Here is an 18,307-nt window from a genome sequence, read left to right as displayed (position 1 = left end):
TGTAACTGGGCGATTCGATACCACAAAGCATAGCATGCCGTCCGGAGCGTCTATCCTGTCCCGTTCGAGGATCGACCAAAATAAGGCAAAGTAGAATTCTCAAGGGGGAACTTCACTTCCAAAAAACAGAATTAAGCCTGGTATGTACTCCGTATGTATGCATGTGCTTTGGCTCTTTGCTTGCCCAGCAAAAATAACTCCGGCACTCAGATGATGGAAATGGAAAAGGATTTGTCTTCCACGGACAAATTATCCTACCTGCGTATCCCTGGCTGTACTATTGGATCTCTCTCTGGCTCTAGTCCTGTCATGATGCTTCATATTTTCCCTGGCTTGAGTTCACCCACCTCATGCTTCATGCTCTCCCCTGCCGCTATCGCGGGAGAGGAAGATGTAAGGAGTTGGATAGGTAGGTGGCTGCTGAGGCGAAGTTGAACGTCAGGTCAAGATAAAGGAGTATGTTTTGGTAGTAGCAACGGGAGAAAGGGGTATGAGGATCAAAGAGAGCTCTGATGGGTGCCGGAAGTTGTTTATATATACGCTGATATATTTTGATTGCACAATTTCAGGACAAGTATAACTTGCTCTGAATGTTTACGTTATAGCAGGGTTTGACTGATTATTATAAGGTATAATAGATACATTAAATATGGCTTGTTAGGTTGAGATGAGGACGATGAGACTATGGAGGAAGCCGTGTGCCCCTGGCATTGAGACGGGCAAATGCTTGCTCTATGACGTGCTTGGGCAGGTCAGGGATACTCTCGCCAAAATCCCCCTTACTACTACTGTCCAGTTTGGTTGTAGGCTGGACATCACCTTCGGGATGCTGCTGCTCGACATCGTCCGGTTTTGCTCCTGACGTCGTCTCATCCTTGTTCTCTTGAGCAGTGTCATCATCCTCACGAATCCTCCGAAATACAACTCTGCTGGGCGGCATGCTTAGGCCCGGCCAGATATCTGAAGGAAGGTAATCACCCTGATCTATCCTAAAGGCCTCTCGTGCTCGAACATCTTCTTCATACAATGCATCTAACCTCGCCCGAGCATCGTGTAGAATATCTTCGGCAGCCCTTTTAACACTCATCCGTCTCGCAACTTCGAGAATGAGACCATCGTATGCGTCTAGGAAGCCCATGTACAGGCCTCGCAGGTCGTTCAGGTCGGCCACGCCTGACTCCATGCGTTCATGTTCTGTTTTCCATGTCTGCTCGAATTTATGGGATTGTGCTACATATCCTGGTAGACGGGTTGATTGAAACTCTGCTAACCGGCGATACACAGCAGTAGTAGATACGCCGGCGGCGATAAGCGAGTCTCGCTGTTCAAGCACTCTTTCCAGGATAGATTCCATCTCAGCTATGCGGTCTTGGATTTCGAGCACGACATCCTCTGCCTCGCCCGCATCCTTAGCGATGACGTTGATCATATCACGGTAGTCTGAGTCGGTAAGAGGCTCCAGCTGTAGGTTTGCATTGCCAGCATCATCGTTGTTGATGTTGTTGCCATCGCTGGTGTTAGATTGCGGGTTCCCGCCGGCCCGGATTCCGACGCCGACATCAGTGGGAAGGTCTCCCGTGATGTTACGAGCGAGTACCCCGCCTCCCTCTGTATGCTTGACAGCTGTAACGCATAGATCAAAGTGGCGGACCAATGATTCCAGCAGGTCTGCCATTTCCTGCGCATTCAGCTCGAGTGAGTGAAGAAATTCCGGTATCACAGCCGGAGTGGGCATCTTGACACGGGAGGCAGACGAAGAAGCGGACAGGCTGAGAGAGGAGACAGAGCCCCGTTTGACAGAAAGCCGGTACTTGTCTAGGGCCTGCTGGATGGACTGAAGATCATTATCAAAAGCTCGATTGGACACGTCGAGCTCCGTCTGCGCTGCGCTGAGGTTGTCAATGGCGTCTTTGAGTAGCGACCGGATGTCGTCTACGGCATGTTCATCGATGAAATCGTGTAGTGTTTTGGACACGCCTCTTTCAGCTTCCTCCTGCCGCTGTTCCTGCGAACGAAAAGCCGGCTCGAGAGTGATCTCGCGCAGACTGTCGAGAGTCTGCTGCAACCTTCTGTCGACTGTATCAAGCTCCTTGATAGCAGCGGAAAACTCGGCCCGGCCACGGTGGGCTACTTCTTCTACTTCAGTCCTTACCTTGAAGAGGAGACGAATCTGCTCATCCAGGCCTCGACGTAGGAAGCCAGTACGGGCTGAGACGATGACGCTTTCCTCCAGCGCCGCGCGGGCAGCAGTGACTATCTCGTTGGCTCTCCAGACATGGTGGATAGAGGAGAGGGATCTCTTGGCAGCCGCAAGGTGCGACACCAACGTATCCAGGTCTGGCTGGGCACGGCTTTGGTCAGGGCTATAGCTATGGCCATGGACATGAGACGTCCCTCCTGATCGGCCACTCTGCACCGAAGATGCAGAGCTTGCCACTGAGGACATCATATTTGTTATCTTTTCTTCTTTGCAGGGGTATCAAGTAGGTTTATGATATATCAGCATACCAAATAAATATCAAATAAATAGAAGTAATAATAATCAAATCACACCAACAGTCAGATCAAACGTCCGAAACAACGAAACAACCAAGTGCTAGGCTCGTCCTGGAGCGCAGACAACAATTAAACATGCACAAGAGGCGGCGGCGTATGCCAACCAGAGCGGAGAACGAGACTATGGCTCCAGTAACTAGCTTCTTAAGACAGGGGGCGTCATAGTTGCCCAGCCTGCCGTGATTCGGTGTCCTGATGCCGCAAGATAAGCACGACACTTCGCCAGCCGTGAGCTAGCAGGACACAGCACAGGGGAGAGTCGCCGGTAACAGCAGCTGAGCAAAATAACGAGGCTATCAAGGTTGTTTGATTCACCGGCCGCGCTGTCTGTCTCTGTCTATCAAGCTGGAGTTGCAGGCGTTGAAGTCGCAAAAAGGCCGAAGGAAGCAAAGGGAGAAAAATCCAAAAAAAGAAAAAAATAACGTGATCAAGTGGCAGAATGACGGACATCACGTGACAAACATTTGGCGGTGAAAACAAGAGCCGCCAAGACCGTTATTCCGCTGACATAATCGAATTATCCACACGTGACTGTCGCCCGAAGCAGGCGGAGCCAGAAGAGCCAAAAGAGACGACGACAAAACGACATCGCGGCGACGACGTGGCGGCGAGAGGACGAGACATAAAAAGCAGACGGACGGACGCCCCTTAGCCGTTGGTTTTAGCCCTGGCTTCAGCTTCACACGGACACGAAAGGACTGCGAGAAACGAGATACTAGCTTTCCCGCTTGCTGGGTTTCGGCAAACCTTGGCCCGAAGGTATATATCGCGATTTCCATCCTTATAAGACCAGTACCTCCTCCCGTCCTCGCACTCCAACCCCCGGCAAGACTCTCAGGCGGCAGTATAACGATAGCGACGGGCCGTCGGGAAAGCAGATATTCTGCGGCGGAGGATAACGACAATGGATGCGGACAACTCTACGCTGCCGACGGAACAATCGGCTGTGCGAGAGACCTGTGACCGGGATGTCACGATGTCTCCGCGCAAGCGTAGACGGCTTTCGGTTTCCCTTGAACCAGAACTCACAGAGCCAGAGGCTGCCGGGACGCCAGGAGAAAGGTGCAGCACAGCAGATACTCCCGAATCTACGGCCTCGGAACCCAGGTCCCTCTTCAATTCGACCCCCACGGAGGGCAACATTGCCCCTTTCCTGACCAAACATATCAAGGATCAGCATGCATCAAGGAACAGATTTGCCCCGATAGACTCATCCCTACCGCGACGCAAGGCAGATTCAAAATACTGCTATCGCCACCGACCAGACCTGAAGTGTCGACGTCAGGCAGTTGAGCCTACAGTTGACCAGATGCAAAGAGTGCGTATACCACTTACGAATATAGGCAGTTTTCGTTGTACTGACTGAGCCTACTAGGATCTCTCAACTCTGTCACAGAATGACCAACAAAGCATTGCGCATTTTTGGTCTTTGTTCTCCGCAGCCCCTTCAAAGCACCGCAATCTCATGCTGCAGGGGATCGTGGCACAGTGCTGCTTCCCTCAGTTGTCCTTCCTCTCAGCTAGTGTCCGAGACCTGATTCGCATTGATTTTGTGACGGCCTTGCCACCAGAGATCTCTTTCAAGATTCTGTCTTACCTTGATACCGCTTCTTTGTGCAGTGCAGCTCAAGTGTCCCATAGCTGGCGGGCTCTTGCAGATGATGACGTTGTCTGGCATCGTATGTGTGAGCAGCATATCGACCGCAAGTGTGAAAAGTGCGGGTGGGGGCTCCCCATGCTTGATAGGAAGAGGTTAAAGGACACAAAGCGCCAGGTTCAGCTGCGGGCAGCTGGCAAGGAGATTGCTCCTAATCAACGGCCACAGCAACAGCACCGACCGTGGAAAGCAGTCTATATGGATCGTTTCAAGGTTGGCACCAACTGGAAGTACGGCAGATGCACGACCACCATATTTAGGGGACATACAAACGGTGTCATGTGTCTACAGTTCGATGACAATATCCTTGCTACCGGCTCGTATGATGCTACTATTAAGATATGGGACATTGAGACCGGCAAGGAGATACGCACGCTTCGGGGCCACGAATCGACTATCCGCTGTCTGCAGTTCGACGATACCAAACTGATCAGCGGAAGCCTTGATCGAACCATTAAAGTGTGGAACTGGCGATCAGGAGAGTGTATATCAACATACACTGGCCATCAAGGTGGGGTCCTTTGTTTACATTTTGATTCCACAACTCTTGCCTCGGGTTCAAAGGACAACACTATCAAGATCTGGAACTTCCATGACAAGTCCACTCGGATCCTCCGCGGGCACGCGGACTGGGTCAATTCAGTTAAGCTTGATACTGCTTCTCGTACTGTATTCTCTGCTTCTGATGATCTCACCGTTCGTATCTGGGACTTGGACACGGGTAAATGTATCCACAGTTATGCAGGACATGTAGGTCAAGTCCAACAGGTCCTCCCACTCCCACGAGAATTCGAGTTCAAACACCAGTCAAATTGTGCAGATGATAGAAGCGATCGTCTCTCTGGCTCAGAATCTCCCGACCACCGAGGAAGTCATGGCTATAGAAGTAATAACGCACCAGACCAACAGCCTAACACTTCCGCCCCTCCGACCGAGCCCATGTCTCCCCTTTTTGAGGCCCTCTTCACCGAAGACCAAGGCCGTCCAGCTCCACCACGCTATATGCTTACTGCTGCTCTTGACCTTACCCTTCGTCTCTGGGAGGTTCACACTGGTCGCTGTCTCCGAACGTTTTTCGGACACATTGAAGGCGTCTGGGGGTTGGCTGCTGATACCCTCCGTTTTGTCTCTGGTGCACAAGATCATATGGCAAAGGTCTGGGATCCCCGAACCGGAACCTGCGAGAGAACGTTCACCGGTCATAGGGGACCTGTTACCTGCGTCTCTCTTAGTGATAGCCGCATGGCAACTGGAAGCGAAGACTCTGAGGTCCGAATGTACAGTTTCAAAGCTTGATTCCAAATGTTTGATTATGGTTTTTGTTTTTTCCCCATCATTTTCCCTTCTTATTTGTCTGCTGGAGTTACTCCGTGGCATTTCCACAAACATGTATGAGTGATTTTTTTTTTTTTTTTTTCGCATTTTTCTTATTATACCCAGCATCTGCATCGGTGGGTTTCTCATAAATTTGAAGCTCGTATCTGGCTTGGTTTGGTCCTACAAGCGTGTCTTTATATCTGTTTGTGTACTATCTAAATGTGTGGGATATACCCGGCGCAGTCCCTTTCAAATTTTTCTGGCGTTCATGCTCAGTGCTTTCTGGCCATCAGTCAATATACCTTGAATGATTATAATGGTACATCATGTTTGATATATATTCCTATGATTGAATATACCTTATATTATATCGTGTTCAGTATTTATTATCCATTTACTACTGTTATTTTCCAGGTCGGTGATCTTGGGAGTGATATTGGTTTCCGCCTATATACAGCTGGTGCATTTACCTAGTAAGTATTCCGTTTGCCATCAATATCACTCTCAGTTACTAACAAATATTTGTTTCTAGGAGCTTTAGCAAACAAAATTTTTCATCTATCATGCCAGCAATCACTCATCACCAACTACACCAACATCACCATCGCGGAATCTAGTCTATATAAACCCCATACCCGCCGGCTTTCATAGATATCCGGGCCCAAACGCTCGCGGAGATATATATACAGTCACAATTATACCCATTTTCTGCTCCATCGCATCAGATCTATAATATGAGCTTTATCAATATATCCAGGTTGTTCACTCCGCCTCCCCACGCTGGAGTGACATACCAATCCCGTGTGGCCTCTTCTACATCCCTGGATCTTGTTCATGTGGTCATGACTCTTCTGGTGATTCATTTTCACTTCAATACTTGACCGCTTCCGCCGCAATACCACTCACGATGAGTACTGTGTGGTATCTGAATTGTGCGTTATCACGCCGACAACGATATATAACTTCACAACGCCGGTCCTTCGTCACTAAAGTTGCCAATGTACCATTTCTTCGCCTTCATACTCGACTGCAGCCATGTGTTTTCTTAGAGTTAGCTATTCAATTGCTTTACTCCTGCGGCCGATAACCTCCTACCCTCCGTCTTGCGTTCACTGCCCGGCGTGGTACATTATGGTATAAAAGCTGGGCTTTTTTTCGACAGCCCGCTGCCGGTTCTTCTCAACCTTCTACTCCGTGGCTTTTCATCACAGGGACGGCGTTTAATATCTATACTCATTCTCTCGGCATCGTTGGCCTGCATCAGACATATCACCCGGCAGTCGTGATTTCAGAGTTCCATATCCTCAGTGGTATACTCGAGGATAGATACAGATACGGGCCAGGCTTCTAGATGAGATACAGTAGTCCTCAACCCCCGCTTGATCACCGGCTTATTCGATTCCGGTGGACTTGATTATACGTGATCGGCTGGTGATTGGGCTTCTTGCTCTTTGCCCATTCGCTAAGCTTAGAGACTCGATACCTACTGGACCGAACCATATACGGTGAAACAATACAAGAAGACATACTTTCGTTAAATCATGGTTTCAAGAGACGATTTTGAATTACCTCCTCTCTCTCGCGCTACAAGCAAACAGTCCAGACGTTCGAGTCGTCTAGCCCCTGAAGGCTCTTCACGACCATCAAGTTCTCGTCCTCCGCCATACTTATCCGCTGCCGGGTCTGAAATAGGACGACGCTCATCTCGCTCCTCTCGCCCTAGGGCCGAAAGTAGCAGTGGTGATGGCGTTCAAATGCTGCCAACGCGACCCCAAAGAGCACACAGAAGCTCCCACTCACGAGCCACTCAGGGAGATGTGCCAGAAATTACGAACTCGAGGCTGAGGGCTAAAGATAGACATTCCTCAACTACACTTAGCCACGGAGCACTTCATGATCTCAATAATGTTCCGCCGCGTGTACCGATGCCATCTTTAAACCGTGGCCCATCTATACTTGACAGCCCCCCTTTGCCTCCGGGTTCGTCTGCTTGGCGTCGTCATGGTCCGATCCCCTGGAGAGTATTTCCAAACGGACCTCCAGCGGAAGGTCAATCTTGGAGAACTACTCCCAGCAATCTTGATAGCCACGGCCAGCCGCTAGGCCAGCGGACGGGCCAGCTCACATGGGGAGTAACAGCAACACCAAATTATTGGGGAGTACACCATGGCAACCCCAAGTCATGGATAGGTGGAGGTTCGGATAGCAAATGTGTATGTTGGTGGCTGGTTGTTGCTGCTATCCTTGGGACAGTCGTGGCTTTGGGAGTGTACTTCGGTACCAAACACTGATGCGTCAGAGTCGAAATAACAGCTCTCTTGTTTTTGCTGAAAGACTTCCTAGCATTCTATACTTATAATTCGAGATCTGTGCGGACCTATATCATCTCATGCCATGTCAGCTCGTTATGTTCCACCCCAGAGACTGTTCAATTAAACTTTCTCTCCGTTTATATATAAGGTTCTCACCGCAAGAGTTGATTATCCTTCATTGCAACGAATGGTACCTATCAGTGAGAATGTGGATCCTTATATATTCCGAAGGGAACGCCATGGAGACACACAGTCAGCGGGGATACAAACACACCATCTGTCCAGTCATTACTCAATATATATGGCATTGTGCCGGCGAACTATACTTCTATCGGTTTTCTCTATTACGCCGTAGTAGTCGTTGAGTTACTCGATGTTTAGCTATAGAACAATCAAACACCATTCAAATACCAACCTAAATGCTTGTGATATGTAGTTATTCGTTCGTTCCATTGAAAAACCAACATGATAAACCGAAGGTAAAACATGACCCATAGTAATTACGTAGTTGATGAGTATTTTTGAATTTTTTTGCATTAAATATTCTTTCTGTAGTAAGGTCATTAAATCTAAGATACAACAGGTCGATTGCCATACCCTCTTGTTGAGGCTGCATATTTCAATCTTCGTTCATGAAAGGAGCGATACTGTTTACGCTCGAACGTTCCGTAGCCAACAATGGCTAGAAATAACCCCGTCCACACACTGGTTACAACAAGGCCCGTGGGAAATATACCCAGGCCTATGCCGGGTACTTCAAATTGCAAGGTTGCAATTAGTATGTTTGTTAGCTGGGTTTTGACCTCGGGGGTCGTCATATTATATGGTGAGTTGGTGTCATTGGCTAAATAGCCAGTAGTATACGAGAGGGTGTCGGGAGCTAGACTTGTGTCGATGATAGTGTCGGGTTGGCTCGGAGATTTTGTTATGATTGATATGTTAGGCGCGAGAAGATAGCGATGTTCATCCCTGTAGACAGGTCATTAGAAAGAGTCTTCATACTGATTTAAAGTTGGGTAGGGACAGACTTACAGGGACAACTTCTTTAGCGGGATAAGATCGTTTACCCTGCCGCTGTACCGCCACTGCATCACCAGATAGGGCGAGCCTGTGGTGGAATTCGAAGTTGTGTTCTGAAAAACCCGGTTCATCCCCGAGAATTCTATAAGCCGCGAGCCCAGTTTTATATTAAAATCTTCCCATTTAGTATTAACGAATTCCCCATTCGCCTGGGAGACATGGTATAGTTTGACATCGGCCCCGAATATGCTTGTTTCTTCGTTTAAAAATGCGACGTTGAAGCATGCGGCTATCCCGGAAGGGTTGGACACTGATTTCAAACCCCTTAATGCATTCTCACATGTTGATGTAGTTGTTGCATTGAACTGTCCCTCATCAAATGTGTACTTAGCGCCCGGCCGGGGAATCATCGTTGACTTTCGCTGCGATGTAGCGGTAGAGGGTTGCGGCGAGTTGACTTGCCACCCGGGAGAGGCTGTCAGTGTGTTCGGATTGAGGAGTCGCCGAAGTATATGGTCTCTAGGTATGTTGTATGCCACCGAATGTGGTATCAGAGTCAAGGCGCAAAGCCAGATTAATATTATAGCGACGGCCCGCATCGTTGAGGGTATCAATAAACAAGGAAGAAGAACCACGTTCAAAAACGGTTGAAGTCGTCAAACACCGTCCAGCGGTGTTGACGACACAATGACAGGCGTACGGCAGATGCGCGACAGTTGCGCTACCGCTGTCTGCCCGTTGAGCCAAGGTCACCTGAGATGTGCCGCGAATAGCGATGTCGACAGTAGATGTACAGAGCTTCTGGTATGTGTGTTCATCTCTCTGGGAAAACTGAAGTCGGTCTAAAATATGAGGAGCACGACGGCTTTGGCCAGGGGTTTGCAGGTCTTGACCAGGTTGTTCTTCAAGGGATCAAGGTGGCCATATGTATGTGCCGGGTGTCACGAAGATGCAAGGGCGTGTGAAATCCGCTCGGTTAAATGCCCCGGAACGCCATCTAGAACCCTGGGCCAACCGAGAAGGGCAAAAGGAAATCTATGTAGAATGACGGATCGAAAGGCAAGTAAGATGGTATGATAGACTGCAGATATCTCTCGAATGGAGATACCAGTGGCGCCATGGCCAGTTTAAATATAAAAGGCTATGTACGAAGGAGTCTGTCCATGCATGCATTGGTGGAGGCGAGGAGCCATGGCGGTTACTGCCAATGATTGAGGCCGCAGGTGCGGTGGCCGGAAGGTCTCTGTCCACTTAATTCATATCCAAGCCGAACCAGGCATGGTTGACCTCCGTCCTGATCCTGCATTGGCCCTGTCACAGCGAATCGGCAAGCAGATGGCCTGAAGAATCCGAACTCAAAGGTCGCGAGTGGTGCAGCACCCTTGGCTGGTTCATGCAAGCTGACTGGCCAAGGTGTGTGATTGTCAGGGGAGCCATGCATGGATGAAAGCCAGCATGCGAGCCATGAGTGGTCCAACTGCTTGCTCTTCGCCATTCTCCGTTATATCATGCGTCCAATATACTTCGTTACTTCGCATGCAAGCCTGGGGATATTTTTGACAAGAGACCCCCTAGCCATGTGGATACGCGCCGTGCCACCCTGTGACATGGGCCCCGGCGCTTACAGCTCTCCCGCTGGGTGTTGCTCTCTGATCGATGCTGCATCCTGCCTGGCCCTCCGTGCTCTGCGTCCTCTGCATGCGCTCTGCGGCGTCAAGTCGGGTCTGTCTGATGCCGCTTCATGGCCGGTCCAGCGCTGCGAGATTGTATGGAAGATGCAACTCGACGTCGAAAACTGCCGAAAGCGGAAAAAGAAACGCCGAGCCTTGGCCGTTGAACCTATTTTTAGACTGTGTGCACGTGACCGGTCCGTTCTCGAATTTTTGCGTATTTATTTGAGGGCGCAAGGAAGAAGGAAGAACATGCAGCGCGGCGAGGGCTGGGATGCCTGTTGGTGGGCGCAGAGGAGGCGTGCAACGGATACGGAGGACACTGGGGGGACTTGGTTCGCTAACTAGTTAACTCACTGTTGGTTAGTTAACCAAGATGATGAGATCGCAGGAAGCCACCTGTGGACAAAAGGTGGACTCTCGTGAGACGTCCCAACAGGCCAACCAGATACCAGAGAACAGCTGCCCCTCGCACGTCTCGCAGCGGGATCCTGGCGGCTATGCCCTGGTATTTGTACCCAGAGTTGAGATTTGAGCCTTTTAGCGTGGCAGAGACAAGGCCATTCACGGCCTCGGACGGGGATAGCTGCCATGTCTTGATCGCCATGCCTCTCTCCGCAAGTGGAGCTAATCTGCGGCTTCCCCCCTCTTCTTACACATGGTAGGCAGGACTCTTCGTTTTGAACGAGCCGTATGGGCCAGTGCTTGTTACCGATGGCGCGAACCAACCGTTAGTGGCCGACAGGTTTACGAGTTTACGAGATTTGACGCGATGACGTCCATGCAAGCATTACCTCTTCGAGAATATGTTGGAAGAGCGTTTGCTAGTTAAGAACAATGCGCAGCAAATCCTCCTACTCTCCATTGAAACTTGCTGCATCTCCCCTGCCCATGCGGACCGGCGCCAGATATAACAATGAATGGATCATCCCCCTTTTCTATAGATCGACGCTTTGGCCCCCCTTGATACCCAATGGCTATGTCGTTATGTCACTGATGGTGAAACTCTAGCGGCAACTGGGCGTCTATATAAAGCCGACATAAGTGCCTGGTCTGGTATATTATGCTATTTTAAAAAATAATGCGGCGCAGCGTCCAGCTCGACGGAGGACCCATTTCGGGACATCAAATGGTCATAAGAAGAGTTATCTGACTGATACCAGACAGGAGTGGGGCCAAGATGGGATAGTAGCTGCAGCTCCCGAGGTCTACCTGATGTCCATCTCCCCTCTTGAAACATGGTGTTGTTAATAATATCTTCTCAAATTCGAGCTAGTTTCGAATATATTGCTGACCATGCATCCCCAACCGCGCGCTACCGCTCGTCCCCCTTTTTGCACCTAACGGCACTTAATCCGTACTCTTTGGCTGCTAGCCTTCCACGCAATACGCTCTTCCATGGCTATACTTCGAAGTCATATTGGTCTTTACGTTTCGTGCTGTTCATGCAACACGATTACGAGACGTGGAGTTAGTCAGGAATAATATCCTCTTACATCACTAGTACTTTCATGATAATGCAGATAGAAGACTACTTCTAGTGAAGATCCCTTAATTTATAATCTAAAGGCAAGGTATATACTCCGTTACTTCGCATTCTACAAGGTGCTCCAGCGCACAATGGTTGGCTGCCTCTTTCTAGGCATTATAGATACAGCATGCTCCCGGTTTATTGTAGCTCGCCTAGAACAATAGTATGAAGTGATAGCGATATATTAATCGTATTTCTTCACTTGGATTATTTCACTTTAATCAATATCCTATGAATATCCTCTAAGCTCTTTATTTTAAGGTGAATGTTGTCTCCACATCCCGCGGTGTCCCTGTCACGTGCAAGCTAGTGGTTGCGGCTTCATGAGCTTGAACCAACCTCAACTTCTCATATCAAAATGTAGACTCTCATAAATGATACACATACCGTCTATCCTAACCCAAGATACGATATTACTACCTTTACTAATATATATCCATATACTATAGATGGTTGCTAGTGTATCTTGGGGTTTAGCCTAGCAGTATGTCTGCGAATAAGTACCCAGAGGGGAATACGTACCCAGAGATATGTTAGACTATAACAGGCAACATCTAGCAATCCGGATTTAAAGCCAATAGATAGGTAAGTCCGTGTATAGTTCCGTGAACTTCTGATAGCTAGGTTCATTTACTGATGTGCTCTTCTCAGGTTGACTTGATGATAATATCATACGACTGTGCTACATGCCATTTAGCCAACAGAAGCATCAACGCCGAGGAAGCTCTGAGCTCTGTTATTTTGCTTCCCTGACTGGCGTGTAGCCAAAACCTCTACCACAGTTGTAGCTGGCGTCGATGTTGGCTCAGGAGGTCGATTATGTCATTTCTCAAATTAGCCTTTTATACCCTAAGTCCATGGACTGAAAGTGAGCCTATCGCAAGGTCCCTCACGTCCTCACGCCGCCACTACGACTTGATAATGGCCGATAGCCGCTCTTTTTAGCCGACTATAAGGGAGTGATGCAATATTTGAATGCGATATTTAAATGCAATATTTACCCAAATATATATGAAATACATCATCTCCCTCGCTGATGACTTCAAGGCTTGCTAGCCATCTCAAACGGCTCAGCTATTCTAGCTCATTCAAGAAACACAGAAATAGCCAATTTACTGTGTGGCAACTATGCTGGGGCTAGCATCTCCTGAGCCTTCTGCTGACTCTGTATGCCCGTGGTATGACGGTGATGACTCTTCGTTCAAGTCAAAGACGTCATGGCAGGACAACTTTTCGATGAGAACTTAATATGGTTATACTGTACCATGGTTGTGTAGGTAGGACTCTCATTTGCACTATAAAAGCCCTCCAACACTCCTTTCGCCCCCCAATTCCTCTTTCTCTCTTCATCTCCTCACCACCACTTCTACATCCTCCAGACATACTTGGCTGTCCACGCTCGTGCCTACACCAAGAGCATATCATCGAATCTATAAATTTTATACATTTATTACATTCCTCCAAGGTATGCTGGCTTCATATCTTCACACACCATCCTCTTGTTTGTCTTTCTAACATATAGTCTCGCTGCAGATCCAGTAAGCCGAAATGGGTGCTGGACTCAAGCCAAAGGAGAAGGACTATCGCCTGCCCTTCCACAATGCGATAGCCATTTTCAACGAGAAGACTGGCAGATACGAGTCAGTCGCTCCAGCCGCCAAACCGAAGAAGGCGGTCACCACCATCGGGTCTGTTCCTCAGCCCAAACCGCGGCCAACCAAAGTCCAGAAGGCCGCAAAGCCAGCGAAGACCGCCTTGTTTCCCCATCTCTTGCCCGGCAAAGATGGAAAACTTGGCCCAAAGCCTTTTGTCATTCGAAAGGTGAGGCTGCCAGAGCCACAGCCTCCAACTCTTGCCCCAGCCAAACACAAGTAAAGGGACTCCGACAGTCCCTCGCTATGACGACGACCGCCGGCGGCGCCTTGCAGTCCGACCAACCGACCAACAGGCTCGATATGACGTTATTACGAATTTTCTTATTTTCGACTTTCTTCTGCGTGCTTTCATATTCTTTGCATATATTACCCTTTATATCAAATGTATTATACCATGTTTCGATGCTTATGTGCGCTTATGACTCCTATCAAGCGAGCAGGAAGTTGGTCTCCTTTTGTGGCCATCAATAGTCTCTACATGAAATCTATAAATCTTCAACCCAAACGTTCGCCACATAACTAGTAGAATCTTCTTACTCGCTGAGCCTCAACTTCATCCCTAGGAAGTTACGGTCTTCACACATCCTTGAACGCAACTTCTATAAGCCTCAATAAAGCCTATAAATGTAAATAAACACATGGGTTGTTCCTGCCTTTGGAAAAGAACTTTTGCTCCTTTCCCCTTTTATTTTTCAATATCCAACCTTGCTTAAGTTGTTGTTGTTGTTGTGTTTCTAGGCTTCCTTAATCTATTCGTCGTATCTTCAACACACTCGCTGGCGTCCATCGTTTGCATCAGATATCGCAGTTTATATACTTCCGTCCTTCGTTTGGTGTTGGTATACACGCTTCTATATGCTTAGACCATTCTTTTCTCGTTCTTGGAGATACAGAATACTCGCTCATTATATTGAAGTTCCTTTGCTTGCAGAATTCAGAACAATACACTCGAGGCCTGTTCCATCCCTGAAAAAGCGTGCGGCCTTTTTGCTTGAGTATTTCAGATTCTAGCAATACGGCGGCCCATAGCCCATCAGTACTGGTAAATTTGAATATAACTCCGTCTAAAGGACATACACTGTGCCGTCTGATCTCCAAGTCTTCCTCACTTCGCTCATCTATACCCCTGCAAGGTCAATAACCCGCCAATAACCCGACAATAGCGATGGGCGGCTGCTGCATTAACTGCGACCCCTTTAGATGCTTCCGCAGAAAGGAGGAGCTATATAGCGAGGAAGAAGTTCAAATCACCGTTTCGGATGGTAGTACGATAGTTGACTCAGCAGATTCGTCAGACTCGTTGGCACCTCAGCTGCCTCCAATCAACCGACTAAGCAGCCTTCACATCCCAGGAGTGCAGCCTCCTAGCCCGGATCCGCAGCACAACATGTTGTTTTCCGAAGAACCATCTCCAAGTTCCTTCGCAGAGATGATCTATTATCATAATGGTTCGGCTGGTCTGCCTCAAAGTGATATGGACGCTCTCGATAGATGTCATGCTGCTGCATTGGGCAGAGGGAGCGTTCAGGCTTGCCAGGATCTCACACTTCGAAACCCACCAGTGACAATGGGTCCTCGAATAATAGACAAAGCCCCCGGTATCAGCTACGACCCGCTCACAGAAGCGATGCAAGCAATGGCAGAGGAGCTGAAGGAAGAACAAGAGTTGGAGAAAACCTTGGAGGACCCAGCCCGGTCTCAGGCCAAAAACGAGGACGGGTGTAAAATTGCTCTTGCGCCAGACCCTGTCGCGGAGGCTCGAGCAATAGCCTCAAGAATTGTAGTGCCGGGTCCAGAAGAAACCGAAGAGAAAGACGGGAGCCATGTGGCATTCACAGTCGACATAAAGCCACCGCCGCGCCCACTGCCGCTAAACTGGAAGCCCTCACAGGTAGTAGACCGCGTTTGCAAGGGAATGGATGCCATGATGGAAGTAAGAGCAGGAATCAACAGGATCTTGAGGGACAAGCCTGATTACGTCGTGGGCTTGCCGTACACAATCCAGCATAAGAAAGAGCTGGAAATGAGGGCTTTGGGAACTGTGATCCGTTTCGCAAATTGTATCACTGAAGACAAGAGGCTCCATGATGAGAAAGAGCCTGTCCGTCTACTGGTCACTTGTTTCGAAATCCTTGTGCAGTGCACCTCAGCTTCCTTGACTGCTACCCTGACGGCTGCTGAGGACTCAAAGAGTCCAGAGGAAGATGAGGCCATCCGCCTCCATGTACAGCGATGGTTAGTTCAAACTTTCTCCGATATCTGGGTTTTGGAGAAGGAAACGGCCAGGTATTTGGCTAGGTTTGCTATCGATATGGACTCTTGAAGAAGCTCAACTTGATATCGGTTTTGTCTGACATGGGAATGGTAATCGCAGGGATAACATGGCCTTTTGTGAATTCCTGCATTTAACTCTTGCTGAAGTCCAGTTTTTCTGATGTGTATACTGTCTATTCTGCGTCATGTTCCATGTTTTTAGACGTTGGCATCAAAGGAATGCACCCACTCATTGGTGAACATTTCAAAAGTATGTAGTTTAAATCAAATCAAAGCAAACGTCCCTTCCTGGGCAAAAAAAGCGTGTATCCCTTATAAGTCCAAGCCAATATGTGGAGTATTGTCCAAAAAAGAGGGCCAATGTGGTTGCCGAAGAGTATATTCATTCATGATGTTAAGCATACTATTTGTATCGATGTAGAAATGCGGGGCGGATGTGAAAAGGATACATAATCGAATCCTTAACGCTCATTTGCGTTTTGATGAGTTGACAAGTCTCTTTTTGACGTGCTTTGGTATCTTCTTTGCCCGCTGTTCTCTCTTCTCCTCCTTGACTTGTTTTTTATGGTCGCGTTTGGCGTCTTTGTCCTCAAACCGTTTGCCTCGTGGTGGCTTCTTTGCGAATGGGTCCACCTCATCCGCATCACCGGACTGGGAGCCGTTATCGGAAAGAGACACACCTCCAGAGACATCGGAGTCTTCTCCAAGATCCTCATCCCCCTCATTCTCATTCTTAGACGCCGATTTGTTCGGTCCTGCACCCGAAGCTAGAAGCTCGCGGTAAACCAGTTCATCACCCTTTCCAGTTCGGAGCTTCTCAACGTCTCTCTCTATATCGTAGACCTGCTCGAGTGTCTGAGGGATATATTGCTGCCGGAAGACAGCTGTGTCAAGTTCATCGTTCTCTTCGCCTTCGGCTTGCTCACCGTTTCCTTCTTGGCGCTCTGCCCTGGCGGTAAAAAGCTTCTCTAGTACCTCGATCATTGGGCCCAGATCCCCGGAAACAGCACGAGGGCCATCGACCGAGGTGATGAATTCAAATAATGTTCGTTCAGGGAGAGTGTCGACTCCCTTGCGGCGGAAGAAGTCGCTGACATTCTTAATGTCCATACGCAAGAATTCTAAACTCCTGGGGTGGTCTTGTTCGACACTCTGACTGACATCGATGATGTAGAGCTTGTGGTTGTGGTATAGAATATTATACTCGCTTAGATCAGCGTGGACGAGGCGACAGTCTTGGTACAAGGTTCGCATGTGTGACGCCAGCTCCATGTACAGAGATCTCCACCGGGAATCGAGGTCCTCATCTTGGAGCTGTACATCCTTCAGCCGAGGAGCTGGTATTCCCTTTGAGTTTCCGAGGAAGCCCATCACGAGGACGTGAAGTCGAAGGTATAATGGTTCAGGGCAAGGAATGCCTGCAGAGTAGAGGCGTTTGAGGTTTCGCATCTCCTTTTCTGCCCACACTTTGACCATAGAGCGGTTATTGGACTTATTATACCCCTGCTTAAATCTGTATTCACCAGTGACATACTTGTCTCTGTCCTTGAATACCAAAATGCTGGTCTTATATACCTTGATAGCCCTATGAAGGTCTGGACTGTCATCGTCGGGCTGGGAGATCGCATGATAGACGTTTGCTTCTTTTCCTGTGGATAGACAGCCATTGACCTCTGAGACAATATTCCTATTGATCATCTGAAGCAATATCATGCGAGTCCTCGGGTCCAACACTTGTTCAGATGTAGCTCTGTCGCTCTTATCTGCTCCTCTTCCACCCTTCGATTTTAGCCCAGACTGCGCATCATCCAGTCTGATTTTTCCAGCATGCCGTGATAACGTTGATATCTGATCGTCAACCTTCGCGAACGTATTGACAGTCGGTTTTTGGGGGTTGCTCTTTGGGTATGAGGAAAGGGGGGCATTTGCATCGGCAGCAACCTCATTTAGTTTCCTTTGCCTGTTATAGGTTTTCGTGAAGTCAGATGGATTTGAAGCACCAAAGTCTATCTCATCCAGCTCATCATCAAAAATATCATCATAGAATTCGTCATCCTCTAGCTCTTCAACGCCCTCGAGCTCGTTTGCGGGGTCTGTAGAGCACATTTCAGTCGCTGACGGTTCCGTGTTGTCCTCGGGTCTCCTTTCAGGAGTGTCCTCCAGTTTGATACCCCCTGTCATAATTTTGAAATTATCAACCAGTTCAACTATTGATAGAGCCCTATGATATCGACAATCTGCTTGTAATTCATGAAATTTTCGTCGAGATCTACTTTTTGATGCCCGAGATTTTGATATCTGCACTTTATTTTTTT

At 48.5% G+C, this 18,307-nt stretch overlaps 5 protein-coding genes across 5 annotated transcripts; 3 read left to right on the top strand and 2 right to left on the bottom strand.

Annotated features, from left to right (window-relative positions):
- Nucleotides 1-682: 682 nt before the first annotated feature.
- ARB_04728 (uncharacterized protein) lies at nucleotides 683-2,446 on the bottom strand (the record flags this gene model as incomplete). The annotated part of the gene is made up of 1 exon (XM_003016393.1): nucleotides 683-2,446. One exon carries the CDS (start codon nucleotides 2,444-2,446, stop codon nucleotides 683-685), a length of 1,764 nt encoding a protein of 587 aa, XP_003016439.1.
- Nucleotides 2,447-3,460: 1,014 nt separating this feature from the next.
- Nucleotides 3,461-5,509, top strand: ARB_04727 (uncharacterized protein; the record flags this gene model as incomplete). The annotated part of the gene is made up of 2 exons (XM_003016392.1): nucleotides 3,461-3,874; nucleotides 3,932-5,509. The coding sequence occupies 2 exons, from the start codon at nucleotides 3,461-3,463 to the stop codon at nucleotides 5,507-5,509; spliced, it is 1,992 nt and encodes a 663-aa protein (XP_003016438.1).
- Nucleotides 5,510-13,611: 8,102 nt separating this feature from the next.
- ARB_04726 (uncharacterized protein) lies at nucleotides 13,612-13,938 on the top strand (the record flags this gene model as incomplete). The annotated part of the gene is made up of 1 exon (XM_003016391.1): nucleotides 13,612-13,938. The coding sequence occupies one exon, from the start codon at nucleotides 13,612-13,614 to the stop codon at nucleotides 13,936-13,938; it is 327 nt and encodes a 108-aa protein (XP_003016437.1).
- A 945-nt stretch (nucleotides 13,939-14,883) lies between these two features.
- ARB_04725 (uncharacterized protein) lies at nucleotides 14,884-16,041 on the top strand (the record flags this gene model as incomplete). Its single annotated transcript, XM_003016390.1, has 1 exon — nucleotides 14,884-16,041. The coding sequence occupies one exon, from the start codon at nucleotides 14,884-14,886 to the stop codon at nucleotides 16,039-16,041; it is 1,158 nt and encodes a 385-aa protein (XP_003016436.1).
- Nucleotides 16,042-16,460: 419 nt separating this feature from the next.
- On the bottom strand, nucleotides 16,461-18,173 carry ARB_04724 (uncharacterized protein; the record flags this gene model as incomplete). Its single annotated transcript, XM_003016389.1, has 1 exon — nucleotides 16,461-18,173. One exon carries the CDS (start codon nucleotides 18,171-18,173, stop codon nucleotides 16,461-16,463), a length of 1,713 nt encoding a protein of 570 aa, XP_003016435.1.
- Between the last annotated feature and the right edge of the window lie 134 nt (nucleotides 18,174-18,307).

This window comes from Trichophyton benhamiae (genome assembly GCF_000151125.1).
Source record: "Trichophyton benhamiae CBS 112371 chromosome Unknown contig01989.5, whole genome shotgun sequence".
Taxonomy (NCBI): Eukaryota; Fungi; Ascomycota; class Eurotiomycetes; order Onygenales; family Arthrodermataceae; genus Trichophyton; species Trichophyton benhamiae.
Note: the sequence above shows the minus strand (reverse complement) of the source record. Positions and strands in the feature narration are given on the sequence as shown.